Source organism: Myotis nattereri (assembly GCF_964212035.1).
Source record: "Myotis nattereri genome assembly, chromosome: 14".
Classification (NCBI taxonomy): Eukaryota; Metazoa; Chordata; class Mammalia; order Chiroptera; family Vespertilionidae; genus Myotis; species Myotis nattereri.
In genome coordinates, this window is record NC_138089.1 from 39,296,002 (window position 1) to 39,319,076 (window position 23,075).

Here is a 23,075-nt window from a genome sequence, read left to right on the forward strand (position 1 = left end):
CTTAATACTGGTTTTGAGCAGGAGGAGGGAGGGCTGGGGAAAACACTGAAACAAAGAAAGCAGCGCCATGGAGACCTACAGAGGCTGCACTGTTTCCCATGAAGGCTGGAACAGCAGGAGGAGGAGTTTTATTACTGATTTTTTAAAACAGTTGCTCTGCATCATAGGGGAAGATGAAACATTTTCTCATGACCTCTTAGCCCAAATTAAATTGTGTGTCATAAAAATTCCTGTGTTAGACAGAAGTATTCTCTATTGCTGAAATTTTTTATTATTTGAAAGTTCACCTACTTCAAAAGGAAAATCTTGTCATGATTTCACAAAAAGGCCTTTTGTTATTTGCTATTCTATTATCCATATATTCAGTAATTCAGATTCCAAATGCATGCCACAAAAATTTAATTATATGACCACAGACATCTCTATGAACCAAAGAGATGTCTCCATAAGTAACAACTTTATATTATGGAATGCTATTATAAAACTTAAAGTTGGCACCATGAAGAAAATTCTCATTTTGCTACAGAGTCTTTAAAGAGTAGGATTAGCAATGGCATCTAGAGATGGAAAGGCTGGGGTTCGTTTTCTAAGGTCCTTCAACAACCCAGGTGGCAGTGGCAGAAACAAGAATGGGAGCAGCGTTAAAAATGTTAACAGACCACTCTGGTTTTATTTATTTACTAGAGGCCTGGTGCACAGATTCGTGCACCGGTGGGGTCCCTCAACCTAGTCTGTGCCCTCTCGCAATCTGGGACTCCTCAGGGGATGTCGGACAGCCAGTTTTGGCCTGATCCCTACAGGCCAGGCCGAAGGGCCCCACCGATGCACAAATCTGTGCACTGGGCCTCTAGTATGCATATAAGATCTTTGGTTAATCTCTTCCTACCTATCCCCCTTGCCCCTGAGTTTCATCAGTCTGTTCCATGTTTCCATGCCTGTGCATTGAGTGTCTGCTCCCAGGTGATCACTGTGCATCATAGCTACCAGTCACTTAGGCTTTTATATATATAGATTCTACTCCACTCTCTCCACCCTCTTATAGATCTCTCATGTGGAAAAACAGTCCCTCTTCAACCTACACAGTCAGAATACAAAGGAGAAAGGCAGGCTCTGGGTGGGGCCCAGTGGTAAGGTAGGGAGTGGCAAGCAAAGGACAGTAGTTCCGTGGGAGATTATAAATCTACTAGAGGCCCGGTACACAAAAATTTGTGCACTGGCGGGGGAGGGTGGGTGGTGGGGCTGTCCCTCAGCCCCACTTGTGCCCTCTCACAGTCTGGGACCCCTCGGGAGATAACCACCTGCTGGCTTAGGCCCGCTCCCCGGGTGTCAGATGGCAGGCCCGATCCCTCGGTGCCTACCCCGCCTCCCTGGCTCGCGCACACGGCAGGCCCGATCCGGGGGTTGGGGCACCACCCCGGGTCACACACACAGCAGGGCCAATCTAGGGGCTGGGGCGCCGCCCCGGGTCTCGCACAAGGCAGGGCCAATCCAGGGGTTGGGGCGCCGCCCCGGGTCAGGTCGCACACAGGATGCCTGGGCGGGCTGGCTGATCGCTGCTGCCCCACTTGGCCGACCCGGGTTGGGTCACACACAGACGCCTGCCGCCCCGGGTCGCAGATAGCAGGCCCAGTTGGCAGCGGGGCAGGCGGGATGGCGCTGTCCCACCCTGCCTGCAGTATGCAAATTAGCTGCCATCTTTGTTGGCGGTTAATTTGCATATTGTGCTGATTAGCCGATGGGTGGCGTAGCAAAGGTACAGTCAATTACCATGTTTGTCTATTATTAGATAGTATTATGGGTGGTACAAAATCCAAATAATGAGAGGTCTGTGCCTGGTTCAATGATAGTAGAGCTCTCATGCTCAAGAGAACTTGAAGATCTAGAAGCACATTAAAAACCTGTAAGGAGAGTTAGGAGATGCTGTTCAACTATCCTGATTTACTTCCAATCAATTGAGAGACCCGGGCATTTCATCGTAATGACTTTCCTAAACTGAGCAAGTAGCTTGAGAGTATTCAAGGGTATGTCAAGCAGACTGAACTACTACTATATCTTTCTCAGAACACTGTATCTATAATCATGGAATGAAAACAATGTCCATATGTTCAGATTATACCAGGACGTCTTTTACATTTCAAATACTTCCTCATTAGCAGGCTATTTCTTGTTCTACCCCATAGCTGCTCTATAGATTTTCCCCATATTTCTAGGCATATAATTTTCATTCTCAATTTTATCATTATCAAGTATTTCATTTAATTTTGTGGGATTTAAAGACACATTATTAACACCCAGTTACATTTATTATGTTTGATTCAAATATACCAAACATCTATGATATACTGAAACCTGAAACTTGAATATTGTATAAAGAGCAGTTCAGCAAAGTAACAATGTCTCCACAATGGAACAAATATATGTAAATAGCCATGTTGTGGGTCATTTTAGCTGTCTTTTCAGATAAGGGCATAATTTTGTCATTGAAAAAATGTAAGGCCAATCAAATTCATCCATTCTAATAATGCAAAAAAACTGCATTGCTAAAGAGTAGAAAATGAAGATTGTCTTTTTTCATATTGTTCACCCCAGAAAACTGCTGTCCTAGAATGTCCAGTAAACATATTGATCTGTCCCCAGCCCCCACCTCTCAGTTCTAATTACCCCATCTGGTATCCCCCGCTCTTGGTAAAATGCTCCCTTTGCAAACACATCATTATCTACGTTAGTTGGTTCCATGTTTGTCTCCCCTAGACAGTAAGGACACCAGGGGCAGGGTCTATGTTTTATTCCTCTTTGGGTCTTGGTGTTAGCCGTTTAGCACACTGGATTGCCTATAATAAGTGTACAATAAAGATTTGCAGAATGATTGAAATATGTTACCTCTCTTGAACAAAACAAGCAAATAAACAAAATATATAAACATGTCAGAGAAACACTTTTAAAAGCTCTGGGTTAAAAATAAAATGAAAAATTGGATTATTAACCACTGTTATTTTCCCCCAAAAGGCAAGGTAATCTGATATAAAAAATAGACAAATATTGAATATCAATTTCTAATAAAATATTCAATGAGAAGTTCATCCTTAAAACTATATCTTTGAAAGTTACAAATAAAAAATCAGATATGAAGCATTACATAGAGTTAACAATATAGTAAGCTATTTGTAAAATGTTTCAAAAGACTTATAACTTTCCAAGTTTCAACCCTAATCCTATGCATTATTTTCTCAAATTATAGATCCAGCAACACACTTCAACATCACGAACCAAATATTTAATTGATTTTTTCTGTTTCACTACCATACCTAAAAAGAGCACATGCTAATATATATAACAAATTCACTACAAAAGTTGACAGTGGGCACATTCGCACTGGGAGAAGACAGAAGCATGTCCAGGGGAAGGGACCTCAGTGCTTACTGACTGAGAGAAGCTTAGTCTCATGTTTCAAATGTATGCCTGTCTTTTCAAAGATAAACATTTACACAGTCTTTGGATGAGTGCAGCTTGCAGCTGACAATGTAAATAAATAAATATGAAAAAAATTTCCCCTGAAGCCTGGCTACAGTTAATAAAAAGGGCTTGAAGAGGTTTATGAAGGAAAGGAACTCAAACTGTAATATGAATACTCAAGTCAGTTTGGGTGATGTTAATTTAAGGCTATACAGTCATGCATCACTTAATGATGGGGCGATGTTCTGAGAAATGAATCCTCAGGCAATTTTCTCATTGTGCAAACATCATAGAGTGCACTTACACAAACCAAGATGGTTGAGGCTACTATACACCTAGAATAGATGGCACAGCCACTGCTCATAGACTACAAACCTGTGCAGCATTTTATTATACTAAAAACACTGTAGGCAATTTTAACACAACGGTATTTATGTATTTAAACATATCTAAACACTGAAACGGTACCGTAAAAATACAGTATAAAAGGTAAAAAATGGTACACCTGCATAGGGCACTCACCATGAATGGAGCTTGCACTAACTCTGGGTGAGTCAGGGATTGGTTGAGGAGTGAATGTGAAGGCCATTACTGTACACTACTGTAGACTTTGTAAGCATCACACACTAAGGATGCACCAAGTTTCTAAATATATCTATTTCTTTATTCAATAATAAACTTAGCTTACTATAACATTTTTACTTTATAAACTTTTATTTTTTTTAACCCTTTGACTTTTTATTTTTTTATTTTTTTTTTTTTTTTTTTTTTTTTTTTTTTTAAATTTTTTTAAATATATTTTATTGATTTTTCACAGAGAGGAAGGGAGAGAGATAGAGAGAGTTAGAAACATCGATGAGAGAGAAACATCGATCAGCTGCCTCTTGCACATCCCCCATCGGGGATGTGCCCGCAACCCAGGTACATGCCCTTGACCGGAATCGAACCTGGGACCCCTCAGTCCGCAGGCCGACGCTCTATCCACTGAGCCAAACCGGTTTCGGCGGACTTTTTAAATGATACTTAGCTTAAAACACATATTGCACTTTTGTACAAAAATATCTTTTCTCTTTTTCTTTCTGTTTTTGTTTTTAATTATCACCTGAGGATATGCTTATTGGTTTTAGAGAGAGAGGAAGGGAGAGAAAGAGAGGAACTTCAATGTGAGAGAGAAACATTGATAAGTTGCCTTTCATATGTGCCCTGACCAGGGATGGAACCCACAACCTTTTTGGTATACAGGATGATGTCCAATCAATTACCATACAGCCAGGGCTCTTCTTTCTTTATATCCTTTTCTATAAGCTTTTTTTCTATTGAATTTTTTTTTTTTTTTTTTTTTTTTTACCTTTTAAAATGTTTTGTTAAAAACTAAGACAATCACACACAGCAGCTAAGCCTAAAATGGGTCAGGATCAATATCATGGTCTTCCAGCTCTATATCTTGTCCCACTGGAAGATCTCAGGAACAATCACATGCATGGAGCATTCATCTCCTATGACAGAATGCCTTCTGGAATATCTCCTGAAGGATCGGCTTGAGGCACTTCTTAAAGAGGTATTACTTTTTCAGAAATATGTCCATAGTGGTTTAGTTGGTTTGTCTCTCTTTGTCATCACAGATATATTTATAAGCAGACAACCCACTATAAACATTCCTCTCTAATAATGAAAACCTTTCAGTGTTGGGGATCATATTTTAAAACTTTTTAAGGAGCCTGCTGAGGTCTGCAAAAGCTACTACTAAACCCTTTACTATGAATTTTCTTGGGGGTTCTTTTTCTTCTCTTGCAGTTTCCTTTTCTCTTACAACTTCTTCAGCTAAGAGTTTCTGTTCTGGTTCCAATAACTTATTAGTCAAATTCTCTCTAGGAGTTCCTCAATGTCAGCCATGACACTATTTGCCTTGTTGATTTTTACAACCTACTTATCCTTGGCAAATCCTCTGAAGTCATAGAAAAACTTCTGAGTATCTTCTTCCAGATACCATTCATACATGCCTTGGAAAGATCACTTCAAGCCCAAGCGAAGTTCTTGCTGCAGTCATAGATATTGTAATCCTTCCAAATCCTTCAGCAATGCATCAGTGTCTTCTCAGAGTCTTCCTCAGTTGCAGTAATAGCCTGGACTAAGGTCCTCCTCTCAGGTAGTAGGCCTCAAAAGCTGCTATAACTCCTTGATCCATTGGCTGGATCATAGAGGTGGTGTTTGGAGGGAGAAACACCACTTTGACATTAGGACAAAGGTCATCAATAAAAAGAGGAAATGCAGGAGCATTATCAACAATCAGCAAAATCTCGAAAGGTAGGCTATTCCCCAAACAGTATTTCTCCATTTCACTGGCACAGCAATTCAGGATGGCATTTTGGAAGAGAAATTGGGTCATCCATGACTTCTCACTGCTCCTGTAGGACACTGGCAGTGTGTGTACTGATATGCTTGAAGGCCCTGGCTCCTCACTGTACCAGAGAACTTGCAACATTTCCGCCAAGCAAGATTGTTATCCTGTCCATTAAAGCCCTGAAATTGGCGTTGACTTGGCCTTCTTATGAAAGTCCTTTCAGGCCTCCAGTTTCCAGATTAGGGAGATTTCATCCATATTGAATATTTGCTCTGTCAAGTGATTTTGCTCTTCAATCAGCTTTTCTAGAATTTCCAAAAGTTCTTCATCTGCCTTCACATCAGCACCCACCCACAGACTCAACACTCATTTCATATTATGTAATGAGTATGGATTCTTGAATTGTTTAAAACATCCAGAACTAGCAGTAATTTCAAAATCCTAGCCAGGTTCAGTCTTTTCTTTCAACATTGCAAACAAACCTTTTGCTTTGGCCATGATCATCATGATCCTGAGAGATACTCCTCTGTGTCTGGTCTTCCATACAGGTTGTTAGAGGTTTCTCCATGTCTGCCAGGGCCCTTCTTCAATTTTGTTAGTCCCATTGCCTTCAATGAAGCAGATCTTTAACAGCTTCCATCACTTGTTCTTGCTCTTCAAGATCATAGCTATGACAAAATGAGGCTTACCTGACTGACAAGCAATAACCATCACTAATTTTTCACCTTCCCAGTCCTTAGTCACTTTTAATTTCGTTTTCAGGACAATCATTCACCATGGCCTCTTATTGGCAACATTAGCAATGAATTTTGCATGCTTGGGGGTCACAATGAATAAACAAAATGAGATTGAATCAAGCACCAGAGAAAATGATGCAATGAAAAAATGTAATAAATGAGATGTATGAGGTTGCTGCCAGGGTAACACAGTATACTGTTTTACAGCAAACTTTGTTTTATAAGCAGAAAGAGAACACTCTAAAAAATGATAAAAAGCATAGCAGAGTAAATGCATAAACCAATAACACAGTCACTTATGATCATTATCAAATATTATGTTGTGTACATAACTGTATGTGATACACTTTTATACAACTGGCAGCTCAGCAGGTCTGTTGACACCAGCATCATCACAAACACATGAGTAATGCCTTCCAGTGGTTCTCAACCTTCCTAATGTCGTGAACCTTTAATACAGTTCCTCATGTTGTGCTGACCCCCAACCATAAAATTATTTTCGTTGCTACTTCATAACTGTAATTGTGCTACTGTTATGAATCATAATGTAAATATCTGATATGCAGGATGTATTTTCATTGTGTGCGACCCACAGGTTGAGAACAGCTACCTTATACTATGATGTCTGAGATGTCACAAGGCAATAGGAATTTTTTAGCTCTATTATCATCTATATGTAGCTTGTCATTGACCGAAACGTCATTATTCGATGCATGACTGTACATGAAAACAAACCAGTTAATTATTTAAATAGAAAGTGACATATTTCCAGAGCCTTAAGTGATCAATAATTAGTTCAGGAAGATTGTATATTATAGAGATGCATAGATATTGATGAATTCCACTATCATAAAAAATAATAAAGTTACTTCAAGAAGATGTATTCATCACTCAAATGTGATTTTCATGTCTTCTCTCAAATGCGACTCCATTATAGAAATAAGAATAAAAGGTAATATCCTGATTTTGGTTTCTTGAAAATGTTAAGGTTACACGTTTTGTGTTTTTTGAAATTATAATTTAACTATAAAGGTTGTGGTGCTACTTGAGCAAATAGGGAAATAAGAAAAAAGAAATAATGAGATTGTGAGGCTAAATGACAGTATCTATAATAATAAAAGGGCAATATGCAAATTGTCCAAACAACCGCATAGCAGAACGACCTACAGTCCGGACAACTTTCTGGACGACCATGCTATGACATGCACTGGTGCCAGGCCAGCCAAGGTGGGTGCGATGCAATTGGTTGGGGGGCCCCACCATTGCCCCAGGATCGCCTCGCCTAGGGAGGCCCAGGTCACCCTCTGTGGGCAATCGATGCGGCAGGGGGAGGGGTGCTCTGAGATCGATTGCCCCAAAGAGGGAGGCACAGGCAACCAGCTGGCAGGGTGATCCATCGTGGGGGGAGGCCAAGGCTACCCCGCTGTCAGCCACAGAGGGAGACCCAGGCCACTGGCCAGTGACGCTGTGGCAAGTGTGAGGGTCTTGCCAGCAATCGCCCCGCAGAGGCAGGCGACCAGTGGCGGGGGAGGGGAGCAGCGCCACACAGATGGCAAGCAGTGGCAGCAGCAGGGGTGGGGCCAGCTGCTAGCAGCCAGGGGAAGGAAAGCCCTGATAGGCCCTGATCACCATCCAGGCCTAGGGACCCTACCTGAGGGGTTGCGGATTGCAAGAGGGTGCAGGCCGGGCTGAGGGACACCTCCCCTCTGCATGAATTTTGTGCACCACATCTCTAGAGGGTTTTATAAAACTTCCTCTACTGTAGCTATCCGTAGAGCTGATCTTTTATAGGTAAGTGTAGATTATATTCTTAAATATCATTTACTGCCACCTTAGAACTGAATAGAATTTTAACAATATTTTTCTGAAAAAAAAACAAAAAAACACACACACACAAAAGAAACAAAAACTTTTCTGAGACAAAAGACAACTCTGTTAGGTGAAAACTTGATTAAAATTAAAGTTTTAGAAAAGACAGAAAGAAAGATGATGAAACTAGTATTTGTTTCCTTTTATGTATTAAGTGACTGGGCCTGGTGTTCTACACATTTCTAGGTTTGTGCCCTAGAATTCTATGACAGGGATTTTCAACTGCTGTGCTAAGGTACCCTGGTGTGTGGCAAGAGGCATACCAATGTGCCACAAGAGTTTTTTAAATATGCAATACCTAACTAGTCAGAGGCACTGACAACAACCAACATAACAATAGCTGCCTGGTGTGAATGATCAAAATTATACTTTTTTTTGTCAGATCAGCAAAAACATATTTTTGGTATATCGCAGAATTTTAGTAATTAGTTTATTGTGCTATGAGATGAAAAAGGTTGAAAACTGCTGCTCTGTGATACAGGGAACTGTTAACATTACAATTTCACAAATGAGGTTACTAGGAATCAGAGAAGTTAATTACCTTGCTTAAGGTCCCACAGGCAATACACGGTGGTCAACAAGTGGTGGTCAGTAGTGGTAGAGCCTTATTTCTATCTGTGAGCTTTTTCCAAATTGTTTCCCTAAATCATGTATTTATTCTTAAGAACTTAAAAGAGTTTATGTCATATAATTGTATAGATTCTCAAGCAAATAAAGGCAGCACATTAACATGAGAAAAGCAATGCTCTAAGAATCAGAAAAGAAATCTTAAGTCTAGGCCCTCCTTTCTCATCTACTTACTAAGCTATGATGCCCTGGAAAAATAATTAAAGTGGCAAGCCTTAGGAACTTAAGAGGGGAAAAGGTGGTGGAGTGGGATGGGAATTCAAGTTGGTCCTAAGTGCTTTAATATATGCTGTGGGCTGAGTGTGCTTCCTCTCCCAACACCAACTCATATATTGAAACCTAACACACAATGTGATGCTGTTTGGAGGTGGGGCCTTTGGGAGATGATTAAGTCATCTAGGGCTCTGAAGTTGGTGCTCTTACAAAAGAAGTCCTTAGAGAGCTCTCCCACCTTGTGAGAACACAGTGAAAAGACTGTGTGGGAACCAGGATGTGGGCTCTCAGCCAGCACCTTCATTGCTAAGCTTCCCAGCCCCCAGAATTATTTCTGTTCTTTATAAACTACTCAGTCTCTGGTATTTTGTTATAGCAGCTTAAATAAACTAATACAGTACAACTTTCAGTGAGTCAAATGATCCTATGACCTCATACTCTTAAAAATACCAGATTAACAAATTTATATCACACTAAGAATGAACTAGAACCCAAATTTCTGAATTTTAAATCTAAAGTATGCTTTGGCTCTATGATCTCTAATATTCTGAATCATTACTTCATTGTCATTTCAAGAGACATATGACATTCTTACCTATTAAATGGTGGAAAAAGGTATTATACCAAAAATAAATGTAAGTGATGGAAGAATGTTTCCCACTTCCTCCCAACTTGCTTATTACATGTAAAGATGATACATACAAATCTTCATGATACAACATGAAGACTAATTTTTAAAATTTACTCAATGACTAAAGTTCAAATTAACATGTTTTTTCCTTATTTAGGAAGAGACTTAACTATTAGATTATAAAATATAACCCAAGTAAATTTTAAAAAACTTTTTACCCACTTAAACAGCTTTGACTCTGTGGGATATGGAATATACTCTATTGAGAAAGGGAGGCAACTCTGGAAGCTCTGATCACTATTAAAAAATTATATACCCATCACTTTAGACAAAGTTAACGAAATATAGAAAGGGGGAAAATTCCCTTTATTTCTTCAATAAAAGTTCTTTTGAAATACGAAATATAGTATTTTCTTCAGAGCAGCAGTTCTCAACCTGTGGGTCACGATCTCTTTGGGGGTCAAAGGACCCTTTCACAGGGGTCACCTAAGACCATCGGAAAACACATATGTAATTACATATTGTTTTTTTGATTAATCACTATGCTTTAATTATGTTCAATTTGTAACAATGAAATTGGGGGTCACCACAAACTGTATTAAAGGGTTGCAGCATTAGGAAGGTTGAGAACCACTGCTTTAGTGAGAAAGATTAGAATCCAAAAAGTACGAATATTTCTTAAATTAAAGACATAAATAATGTACTGTTTATAAGTTTTTAAGGTGTTTATACATTTTTCAAGTCTCAGGTTATCTTACTATCCCAGTTGTAGTATTTATTAATGCAAAAGATACACATATGAAATTCTTTCATATCCAAATACCATTGTTTTTTTTATTTCAATACTAGGGTTTCTAACTAAATTATTAGAGTCTTTGTTTATTGGCTCTGACATAACTGACCAACCATTAGTTGTTATTATTTTAAACTGTGTCTCATGGAATCAACATTGCATTGACAAAGTATTGTTGGAAAATTTTCCAATTGTCAATATCCAAAAGATAGTACATTTTTCCTAACAGCACAGCTTGGGAAAATATACTCAGAAATGGCACCATGTGAAATTAAAATTTGAAAATAATTAGGGTAGGCTAGATGATTTACTAGTCATACGATATATGTATGTATATATGTATAGACAGAGTACAGAAAATCAGAGTTAAATATACAAATTTATTTTAAAATAATCTACAATGGTTTATATTCTAACCTATGCTACTTATAGAATGCCAAGACAATGTCTGGAAATGAAACATTACTTTGAGTTTCCCAGAGAATACCAATAACTGGACTGAGTTTTCTCTAACAAATTGACTATTAAACTAATGAATGTTAACAAGTATTTGTGGCTATATCAATACCATCTAATGAGACAAAAATGAAGTTATTTCCTATATTGGAATTATGACATACTTTTAAAAAGCATTACAATGCCTCAAAAACCATACAGACTTCCCATGAACCTTTGTAGAGAGTTATAATTTGATCAATAAAGATATTTAGAACATAACATAAAAAAGAACATTTTAAAATGTTCACCTTCAGTTTATTTCATAGGTCACTGTTATACCACCTAATATGATAATTAAAAACATGCAAGCAGCTGGTACTACAGCTAAACAGATTAATGTAATAGTCTCTAGTCATATATGCTGGCAAGGGGCTGCCGCTTTGCAGAGGAGAAGGTCAGCTGCCTTTGGGAAAAGGGGGCAGGGTGGTAGTGAGAGAGTATTCCTTCTATCATGTGGCCTTGTGCTACAGTCACTTAGTTAAACATCTATTGCAAACTGTTAATCAGCAAACTACTTTTCTTTCATACCCAGCAAGGAGTCTCTCAGTTTTAATGGTTTTATAAGGAAAATGGAAAGCTCATATCATCTGACAGAAAACATTAAAACTGGTCTCCTCCCAAAATTATAAGATCTAAAGCATAAAGCAATAATATCTTCTCAATTCTTACTCGTTTTCCATTTTAATCAGCCATCTGCAAATTACTTAGGACATATGCAATCAATTTTTAACAAAAACTTCCAAAACAAGATCTAGTCTATTACCCAGGCATCAGATGGCAATCATACTGGTGCCTTAGGAGTTAAATGCAGCTATATTCTATCTTGAATCAATGAAGCAAAACAATAAAAGACACAAACACCAAGAAAAACTCCTAGCCTATGAAAAACAAATCTATGAACATTTAGGCACAAAGCTATGGATTAGGGTCCATCAATTTTAAACTTCAAAATATTTTGTCAAAATTCCAAAAATCCGTCTCTGAACTTACACTAATAGTAAAACATCTTCCTTTCATCTTTACTATGTGTACAATTTTGCTATACAAAGGCAATGTGTATCAGAGATTGAGAGTTTTAAGCCTCAGGGTAATAAGCTTGTTCTTAGCTTACTGCTAACAGACAAAAGTTATTTTCCTGTAAGACAAATCTTTTTTAAGTCTTCTTTTTGGTATCATTATATTGGAGCATATAAAAAATTTCTCTGTTACCAAAATGATGACAAGCTAAAACCAGTTAATATTTTGAAATTATGCATTTACCACGTGACATTATCCCATTGACTCCTCATAATTGTGCTTTATTATTCCCATTTTAAAGATAAGGACAGTGAGGCTGAAACTTGTCCAAAGTCTCCAAAGTATTTGGAGTCAGGATTTGAACCAACTCACAGTGTTTAGATATTACTAACAAAAACAAAACAAAACAAAACAAAACAAAACAACAGTTCTGGCCAATGTGACTTGAACGTCATCCCATGCACTGAGAGGTCGCCAGTTTGATTTCCAATCAGGGCACATGACCAGGTTTTGGGGCTCAGTCCCCAGTAAGGGACATGCAGGAGACAGCTAATTAATGTTTCTCTCTCTCCCTCTTTCTTCCTCTCTCTCTGTAAAATGAATAAAAACATATTTTTAAAAAACATTAAAAAAACAACAACAATAAGAAAATGGCGACTGTGTCCTCTTGAATCTGAAAATTTAGGACCAAATTAAAAGAAACAATGGAAAAATATAGGTTTAGGTGACCAACTCAAAAGTTAATAAAACCTCGGCATCTATACTAATAAAAGGGTAATATGCTAATTAGACCGGATGTCCTTCTGGACAAAGCCGCAGCGCTGCAAGGGCCAATGGCTGGCAGCCACGCAGCCCCTCCTTCTGGGCCCCTCCTTCTGCAGAGGCGGCACTGGGAGCAGCGGTGGCACTGCAGTCCAGAGCCTCCAGAGGCTGGACAGGGTGCGACTCACAGTGCCTCAACCTCCCACAGCCCCTCCCACAGCCAGCCTGGCCGCAGATCGCCTCCCCCACAAGTGGGCAGGGGGCGGGGCCAGTGCTAAGAAGTGAGGGCTGAGGGTCCTCAACCACGGTGGCCAGCTTTGGCAGCAGCAGTGAGGTAATGGGGGCGGCGCCTTCCCCTGATCCTCCTGGTCGCCTCGAGCAGAGGGAGGCCAGACTGCTGTTTAGAACATCAGTAGGACATCCCCTTAGGGCTCCCAGACTGTGAGAGGGGGCAGGCTGGGCTTAGGGAACACACACACACACACCAGTGCATGAATTTTCGGGCACCGAGCCTCTAGTATGCAATAAAAGGGTTAAATGAGGACTAAGGTTACAAAGTTGACAATTTACATGAGGTAAGCATAAAAGAATAATAATGATGCCATGCTTTGCCTTTAGATTTTCCAAAAGCTTTATCTTAGACATTTTATCTCAGTCTTTAAAACAGCTGTGACAAGGCAGAATCCATTTAACAGATGACAAACTAAGGCTGATCATTATCCTGGACACAAGTATATGCAGCTTGAGTGTGTTCATACCAGGCTGACAGCCAGAACTATTTAGCTGAGAAGGAAGGTCAGGATTTCTGAGGCATTTTAAGCAATATACAAAGGTACAATTGTTAGGATGTTTGAGGGTTGTAATATTAACATTTTTCCAATGACCTATTTCTAGTTAGTTTAAAAGAGCTATGATGGCAGGAAAAAAATCATTTTCATTTTCAAAAGTAAATTTTACTGACAATTCTGTTGCCATTGTACTGTGATTTTGCAACAATTCCTTGGTTTTATCAGTTAGACTTAATATGAAAATATACCCCAGAGCTGTGCTTCTATGAATTCTGCATTTAACCCAAGTGTCAAATTCACAAGTAAGCTCATTATATTGTAAGAACTATTGCCTACTGAATAGAAAAATATTCATTTCACACCTTAAATACTATAATACTATTTAATAACAGCACTGGCCTGCCAACTATTAAAAGCTTGTTTTTATATACTGTACCACCTGAGCTTTTTATCTTGCCTTTTTAATTACAATAATAAATTAATATCCTAACATTACAACACTGACAGGCATTGATTAAAAATATATTAGTTAACAACCTAGTATTTATTGTGCAAAGTTGCATTAGAAGTTCATTTTCAAAATATAATTATCATTCAATAAAACTAAGATCCTTTAATCTTCAAACTATTCAAGAAGACAATAAATTGCAAATACTGTGCATTCACATTAACACATTTCTCTTAATTTTACATTATGTCCATTATTTACAATAATTAGCTAAACTATAAATGTAATGTAAAATATATTTCACCAACAAAATTTATATACATATAGATTTTCCTTCCTTTGAAATATATCTTTATTTCCCTTTTGTCTTGGTTATTTTTTATTGTATTTATATCTAATAATATCACCACCATAGATTTCACATGAATTATCATATTAACATTCCTCAGTTACATGCCAACTCATGAATCTTTACTTAACTATCATTTATATTCTCCTTTTTATTTGAAGTGATCAGCTACAAAATGTTCAGATAGAGGATTCTACCTATTATTTAATATGTCAAATTCCAAATTTATATCACACTTCAGCACTAAAAGGAGGATTTGGAGAATTCTAACATTTATAAGCTAGGACAGATACCGTGAAAATATAATGACAACATATGAGCTTGACTGCTGTGATAATACCTTCTAGAACACTGTGGGAACACAAGCCTTTTGTAGTATCCATGACACTAGAGCAACTGGTTATTTATACAGACCCCAACCGGTACAAAATAAAGATGTCAAGTGTTTCAATTACCAGCTCATTTTTTGGAATTCATAAACCAATTGTAAAAAATTTCACATGTACTATATTCTTATTAAGTGCTTCCTGTATACTAGTCCCTACTCTAGATGTTAAAAGCTTGCCTGGGATCTGAGGAAACAAATAATACAGTTCCCATTAGGGATATAGAGTATGTATGCAAATAAAAATATAAAAATTCTAAGCATAAATTCCATATTTATTATATAAAAAGAATGACAGCTTAACATTCAAATGAGTTTCCAAGCGTACAATGGTTCTTGCATATATTTTATAGTGTCATTACACAAGTATCAGAACCAATTAACCATAAGGACAGTGTACTCCAATTATTTATTCAACAATCTGCTTTGCTATCTATAATGCCAAAATGTACTATTATTGAATCTGTACTTTTTCCTCAAAAAGTAAACCTAGTTCTTATATCATTTTAGTTCACTATATAAATTTTCTAATATTGCTGGAAATACTTTACTCTTTCTTCTTTCTAGGTTTCTCTGTTATGGAGGTACAAATTCCATAAAGACTCCAGCAAATTCAAGTTAAAAGGAGAATATGTATTAACAAAAGACTAGATAAAATACATTACTTTCTTAACTAGTGTATCCTTTTTAAAATTCACTAATTGAGACCATAACTACCCTGTTTGCTGACAAGCCAAACAGGATATTAACAAACAGCACTTAATGTAACCACAGATTACATTTCATACTCTATAAACAGTACTCTACATTTTAGCCGAAAACTTAAACAAAAACAAAAAAAAGCCTTTAGTACTATCAAAGATATACTGGAACAAAAAAAAAGGAGTATAATGAAGCTTAATACTACACATATATTCATTCCAATTATCCTAACATAGGTTAACAACAGATATCTACAATAATCCATTCATTCAAGAATTGAGAATGTTGCATTTTCCATTACTCAATAAATCTGCAGAACAATCATATCTTAATATTCTTTACATTTGTCATAATTTTAAAGTAAAGGTAGCAGTTCCTTACTACTCTAAGGTTAGAGTCCCGTAAGATTAGTTATTTTGTACATTATCTTGTAATATTACATATCTATGTATTCATTACCTACCTATAGGAATTAAAAGTCCCATCAGAATCTAAAGTAGAACTTGTTCTTCTTCCATTTTTATTTGAGTTGCCTGGAAAAAAAATTTAAAAACACTGAAATAATGGATATTAGAAAACTGAATATTTCAGTTGAAAAGCTACTATGTGAGAGTACTATGCAGTATGTTGGATCAAAAGGCGGATATCCCCTTATCCGTCCCCCAAATGTATTTTATAATCAGAGCCCATGAGGCCAAATATTTATACTGATGCTAAAAAATAACCAACACCACTGTTTCTAACTTGGGTAGGAATACTGACAAAGTGACTGCTAACAGGAACAAATGAAGTACGGTACAGGTATTTTCTTCTTATGCATCACAGGCAAGCCGATATTTATAAAGTACTTAATCAACAAAGGGCAACTTTTGGTTAGTGAACAAGTCATCCTTCCTGATCACTGGGCACAGTCAAAGAGAACAGGCAGAGAGCAAAACTGGAATGTTTCCAGCCCCCAGTTCACCCTATCTAAAAATTTGGTAAACACAGAAGTAAAACAGAAAGCAGAATTGGGAGGTGGTGAATAATAATGTATTCTAGTGAGCTTTAAATACATCTTAATATTCTTCCCAAAGCTTTAGGTTTTAACTGTGGGCAAAAGTTCAGCAGTTTAAAAAATGAAAAAAATAACATCGAAAAGTATTTCTGCCTCATGTGGTAATATCAAACATTTAGGAGAAAAAAAGACATTTTCTCTCAAGAAATTGGTATACTCATAAAATCAGATTTAGAACAAATTCATACCTATCAGTTTAAAGTTATAGAATAAAAATAGATTTGCTAAAGGAGTTTAAAAATGCTCACCAATGTCACAATATACATATTCTTATTGACTATTTTAACAGTTTAAATTTTTAAATACATACTGCAAAGTATAGTTTTATGAAACCACAGTATACTACTATAAAACATTTATTTTTAGAAACAAATTAAGAAGACTAGAATCTGATTACATTTTATACTCCTAATTCCTGTAATGTAACTTCCAAACTTCAGGTTATATTCATTTTTATGATATTTAAAGCTTAATAATTTACTGATACATCCAATTTTAATTTATAATTTTAATCCACTTTGAACAACCTAAGGTGCCACTGGAGATCATCACAGTGGTCCTGGTTAAGTCAAATAGTAATTACCGAGCTTTCACTTTAAAGATGAGATTATTTTTAATTATTGAGTATAGTATTTAAGGTACCATACTTATATAATTATGCCACTCATTAAATGGTTATTGAAAGCTGAAATGTAATTTTAATGACAGCTACATATTTTTATTTACACATTTTATAGTTGACAGATTAGTCAAGAATGCTGATTCTCTTCAAAATCTTTGCAGCTGCACACAAGTTTTAGGAGGATGAGAACTAGACAGAGCCCACTTGTACTTTTATCCCTGTATTTTCAAAATGTACTTTCAGATTTCTTCGATTAAACAAAAATCCTAAAAAGGATCATAGGGCTCAAAAATGTTGATAATTATAATAGAAGAAAATAAAGAACAGTTAAGATCATTCTAGGTGGGTATACTTTGTTAAATCTTTGAAAATATGGGTACTGTAAATTGACTCACTCAATATACTTCATTTCCTTTAAAAATTAATAGTTTTACAATAAATAAAAAATGTTAAGGAAAATTAGTCTCTGTCTTGCTAAATGAAAATTTCCTACAACACATGTTATTTAACAGCTTGCAGACATTTCCTGTGAAACACTCTAATCAGCATAGAGTAAGTACATCATATATTGAAATATATGAGCCTTCTTTCTCTTTAAAATTAAAGATCATGATTACTTAAATATATAAAATCTCACCAATGGAACATTTCTTGCCTTTTGCTGATATTTACAGATCAAATATAAAATCCTTCAAATAATTAAGACTTATAGTTTAAAAAACAAACAAACCTAGGTTTTGTCATAATACATTACAAAAGTGTTCTTCATTTTATACCTGCTTTGAAATTAATATATCACATTAAATGTAATTTCAAAGCCTGGTAATAAGAGGAAAAGGCAGTTTTTCTTTCTCAAAAACATACTAAATAAGGAGTACAATTGTTTCTCTAAACAATATTAGAGAAGAGATTTCAGAGTTTGCTCTACGAAGAAAAGGCAATAAAGTTTTGAAGTGGGAAAAACCGCTTTGTTCCTTCAATCCTCTAGTTGAAATTAATTATAGCAAATGTTTATGAAAACATCTGTTCCTGACAGTTATAAATTCTTAATTTTAGTATGGACGATTCTAGACTCTTATTTTGGAAGAATATTGTCTGACAATTGAAAGGTTTACAAAAACACAGACAGAATTTGTAATTCTGGAAAATTGTATATAGAGTGTGCTATATCCTATGGAGACTTTCATTTGTTTGAAACATTTGGAGGCGTTAGTAGGAAAAATCAAAGACAAACAGAAAGGCTCATCTTTCATTTTTAAGCTGCTTTACAATAAAAACATATCTATAACACAAGAAATAACAAATAAGAATTAAAAACAAATATTACTTTACTATAACCTAATTTTGAGGTAAAGTATAATAAACTAAGTATTAATTTTATCAGGGATTTTAATAAGTCTAATGCTAATAATCATGGGAAAGTATGTGTATTGTTCCCTAAAAATAACAACAGAGGGTGCAAGAGAGTTTAATATAATGTTTTTAGTTGTTCTTGATTCTAGAACTAAGTTACCAGGTAGAAGCAGTACTGTTAACAAGGATGCATAGGTTGTTTTTATAACACTCTTTCTCTATCTTTCTCACAGACACACACACAAATACATTATTAAAGTAATCCTACACAAAAACCTTTAAATGATCAAAGAACACAAATACTTAAATGTAGAGATAACAGGCTTCCTTTCACTTGCTTATTAACAATAAAGTAAATGTTTAAAGTACAATTGTGATTTTAAAGGTATTTCAATATTTAACATAAACTAATCAATAAAATAATCTGGATTTATTAACTGAGTAAATTTTTAATGCATACATTATATATAATATATAACATACATATTGTGTTACTATATAATAAAACATTGTTCAACATTATATATTTATAGAAATAGTTCATTAATTCTTGGGACCATTACAGTTTGAAATTTATATAACACATTTATTTCTTGTTAGTGGTAAGTTTGTAAAATTAGTTCATAATATTCACAATTAGAATGCTTATTTCGTATGAGGATACAGAGAGCACAGTATTTTTCACTGTGTAGTAATTTCTAATACACCTATATCTAACTTATTAAGCCAAAAATATGTATAGTGTTGACATATTTCAAAATAAGAAAATCTAATTACTTTCTCAGTTTTAGCATTTACTGCAGTCATGTTTAGTGAAGGGCACTTATAGCATCTATCTGTGCACTGTTAGATCACACTAAATGAACGTTTACAACAGATTCTATGGTGCTTTTTATGCACAAATATCTGCTTAATGAAAGGAGAACCAGAGATTTTAAGCTAGGTTAGGTTAAAAAGAGCCAGCACATTGCTGTGAATGAGCACATGAAGTCAATCGTGTCTTTTGTGCACATCTAAAAGACATCAAATTTTAGGTATCACGTCACACTAGGTATGAATTCTGATAACTATTACATAATAAAAAGGGTTTATCTCTGCATTGTAAAAGAAATGTCACCAAGTATGTGTGATGAATATTTAATAGTAAGAGGGGGAAAAAGATCTGGTTCACAGTGAAAATAAAGCTATGGGTAACCACATTTCAGTTGTGACAGGAAAAGATGGTACAAATGTTAGTATAAAGACCTATAAAACCTTTTATGTCTTTTAAATGAACTGGTATTACAACTGAAAAGTTTTAGTTACATTTACAATCCCATTTTAAGTAATGATTTTCTAAAAATCTATGAATTAAGTATATTCATATGTTGACAAAGGTCAAGGCAAAGCATAAGACTCAGCATCATTTGTGAAGACAGTAGCCACACTGATTCATTTCAGGAATCAGGTAAACAACAATCTCTCCAGACAAATTATTTATGCTAAAATCCAGGACCCCTCATTAGGTCTAAGAACCAGCACTCAAGTAAATACAGAAAATCTGTGTATTTAGTAATTTTCCATTTTCCCTATTGTTGTCTATCTACATTCTGATGATTTAATGGTCTTATTTAGCTCTCTATGTAATATTTTCAAATTATTTTTTAGATAACAAAAACTCAGATATAAAACAGAAATGCATATAAACTATCTTTAAGTAAATTTCGAGTGGACAATTTTAACTTAAGAAAATAAAATTTTTGTTATTACTATTAAATCATTAATAGAATTCGTTAAAAAAGAAAGCAGTTACATCAACAGCGTGGTGGAATATACAACTCCAAATTATCCTCCCTCAGAAACATTGAAAGCAAGCACTGAAAACAACTTTGGAACAACTCTGGTAAATAGTGAAAGATTTACAAAGAACAAATGAACAATGAATTAAGAAAGGCAGTTTGAAAGCTTTGTGGCATTTTTACTTGCCCTTGCCTTGGCCCCTCCCCTGTGCAGCAGCAGTTCTGAAGAGGAAAACCGGTTCCCAGCACAAGAACCTAGTATCTGGAGGTTCCAGGGGCGACAGAACCAATCATATTTGCAAATAATTGTGTAAATCTGTTCTATTTTGAAGGACTTAAGATACTCATCTCTTTTGCATCTAACTAAAAAAAAAAAAAAAAGATGGTGGGCATTGCTTGTCAAAACACTGTAAGCCAAACAAACGCAGAAGACTGGGGTAAAGATTACAACTGAAACATAAAATAGACCACATAAGGCCTGGGAGCAACAGCTTATGAAAAATTTTGGGGGAAATTAGGACATTCAAAAGCACCAAGATATACAGGGGAAGTGGAAGGCCATGCACATGCCCAAGACAAGCTGCATGATCAGGAAGAAACTGAGAAAACCTTAAGCTTCCAAGTTAAGTTGACCACTCAAATGAATACAAGCCTGACTAATAAACGAAGGACTGTCATAGCACAAAGCCAATCTGCAAAGACAAAGAAATCTTTATTTTTTATCTTGCTTTTGTTTTAAGTACTGGCATTCAAGGAAACCTCTGTCAAAACTCTAGCAGAACACAAACTAAGAAATAAAAACTGCAGTGACTACATATGTCAGGGTCTAAGTATTTGAAAAATACTTTGAGAAAGTCACTAGACACATACACTATAACAGTTTTAAGACTATAAAAATAGCAAACCCTGGGGAATGGGGGAATCTGATATCCAGAGTTACTAAATTATAACATTCAAATATCCAGTTGTCACACAAAAATCAAAAAGGATACAAAGAAACAGGAATCATGACTCATCAAAGGAACAAAAATAAAGTGACAGAAACTATCCCTGAGGAATCTAGAAATTAGATTTGCTAAACGAAGATTTAAAAACAACTTTCTTAATGATGCTCAAAGAGCAAAACGAAACTAATCAAAATCATAGATAAAGGAAAGGAAATCAGGTAAACGAATGAACAAAATAAGAAAATCAATAAAAATACAGAAATAATAAAAGGAAACAATTTCTGGAGCTGGAAAATACAATAACTGAAATAAAAAAATTCATTAGAGGAGCTCAACAACACATGAGAGTAGGTAGAAGAGAGAAACAGCAGACTTAAAGATTGGGCAATTGAAATGATCAAGCCTGAGGAGGAAAAGGAAAAAAGGATGAAGAAAAGTGAACAGAGCCTGTGGGACCTATATGACAACATCAAGCACATCAACATATGCATTATGAGAGCCTGATAAGTAAAAGAGAGAAAAGGGCAATTCTGTTACTTAACTGCTCAATATCTAAGTTTCCTCATCAGTAAAATGGAGAAGAAAATTTTTACCAGAAAGTGTGGTTATAAGAATTAAATGAGATAAGTACAGGTAAAGTGGTTAGTATAGATTATAACACAATGTAAGTCCTCAATAAGTGCTACCTATCGTTTTCATAAACACTTTAGTTAATGTATTTAAGATATTGGAACCAGTGGAAGAATAAAAGAAAAAGACTATTAATTCTGCTTATAGAGAATAAGCTTATTCATAATTTAAGTTGAAAATTGCAACTTTATTCTTAGTAATTAAAAACATTTCTGATTCTTTTTTAAATTATCAAGAAGTGTCTTTCATGAATTATAGAAGGACTAGAAGCCTGGTGCACAAAAATTTGTGCACTGGTGGTAGGGGGCACTCTCAGCCCAACCTGTGCCCTCTCATAGTCTGGGACCCCTCGGGAGATAACCACCTGCTGATTTAGGCCCGCTCCCCTGGTGGCAGATGGCACGCCAGATCCCGCGGTGCCTGCCCCGTCTCCCCCAGTCACACACGTCAGGCCCAGATCCCGCACTGCGGCAGGCGGCGGCTCGGGATCTTGCTGCCGCCTGACCCCCTGCCCCGGGCTGAACATTGCAGGCCCGGATCCCGCGCTGGGGCTGGCGGTGGCTCAGAGTCGCCCTGCCGCCCGCGCAATGCTGCGCGGCAGGATTTGCCGGCACTATGCAAATTTAACAGCCATCTTTGTTGGGTTAATTTGCATACTCTTCTGATTGGCTGATGAGCGTAGCAAAAGTACCATCAATTAGCATCTTTGTCTTTTATTAGTGTAGATGGCATGAAAAATTTGTGGTATCCTTTTAATATACTTCCTGATGGCGATTATACCAAATATTGAATATAATATATAGGGTGCGGCAAAAGTAGGTTTACAGTTGTTTGTATAAAAAATACAATAATTAATAAATAATACAAGAATAAACTATGCTTTTGTATACTCACAAGTGTAAACCTACTTTTGCCCCACCCTGTAAACAAAGAGAGTGGAGAAATAGTAAATTTTTATTGATTTCAGAGAGGAAGGGAGAGGGAAAGAGAGAGAGAAAAACATCAATGATGAGAGAGAATCACTGATTGGCTGCCTCCTGAGTGCCCCCTACTTGGGATCGAGCCTGAAACCCTG

The 23,075-nt window shown here is 36.2% G+C and overlaps 1 protein-coding gene across 1 annotated transcript in view; it reads right to left on the reverse strand.

Moving 5' to 3' along the window:
- The window catches only part of TBC1D5 (TBC1 domain family member 5), a 445,542-nt gene that overhangs the window by 202,716 nt on the left and 219,751 nt on the right, over positions 1-23,075 (reverse strand). The window contains exon 5 of the mRNA XM_081105933.1: positions 16,077-16,146. Within this exon, the coding sequence (XP_080962059.1) occupies positions 16,077-16,146 (70 nt within the window). The remainder of the gene's footprint in view (positions 1-16,076; positions 16,147-23,075) is intronic.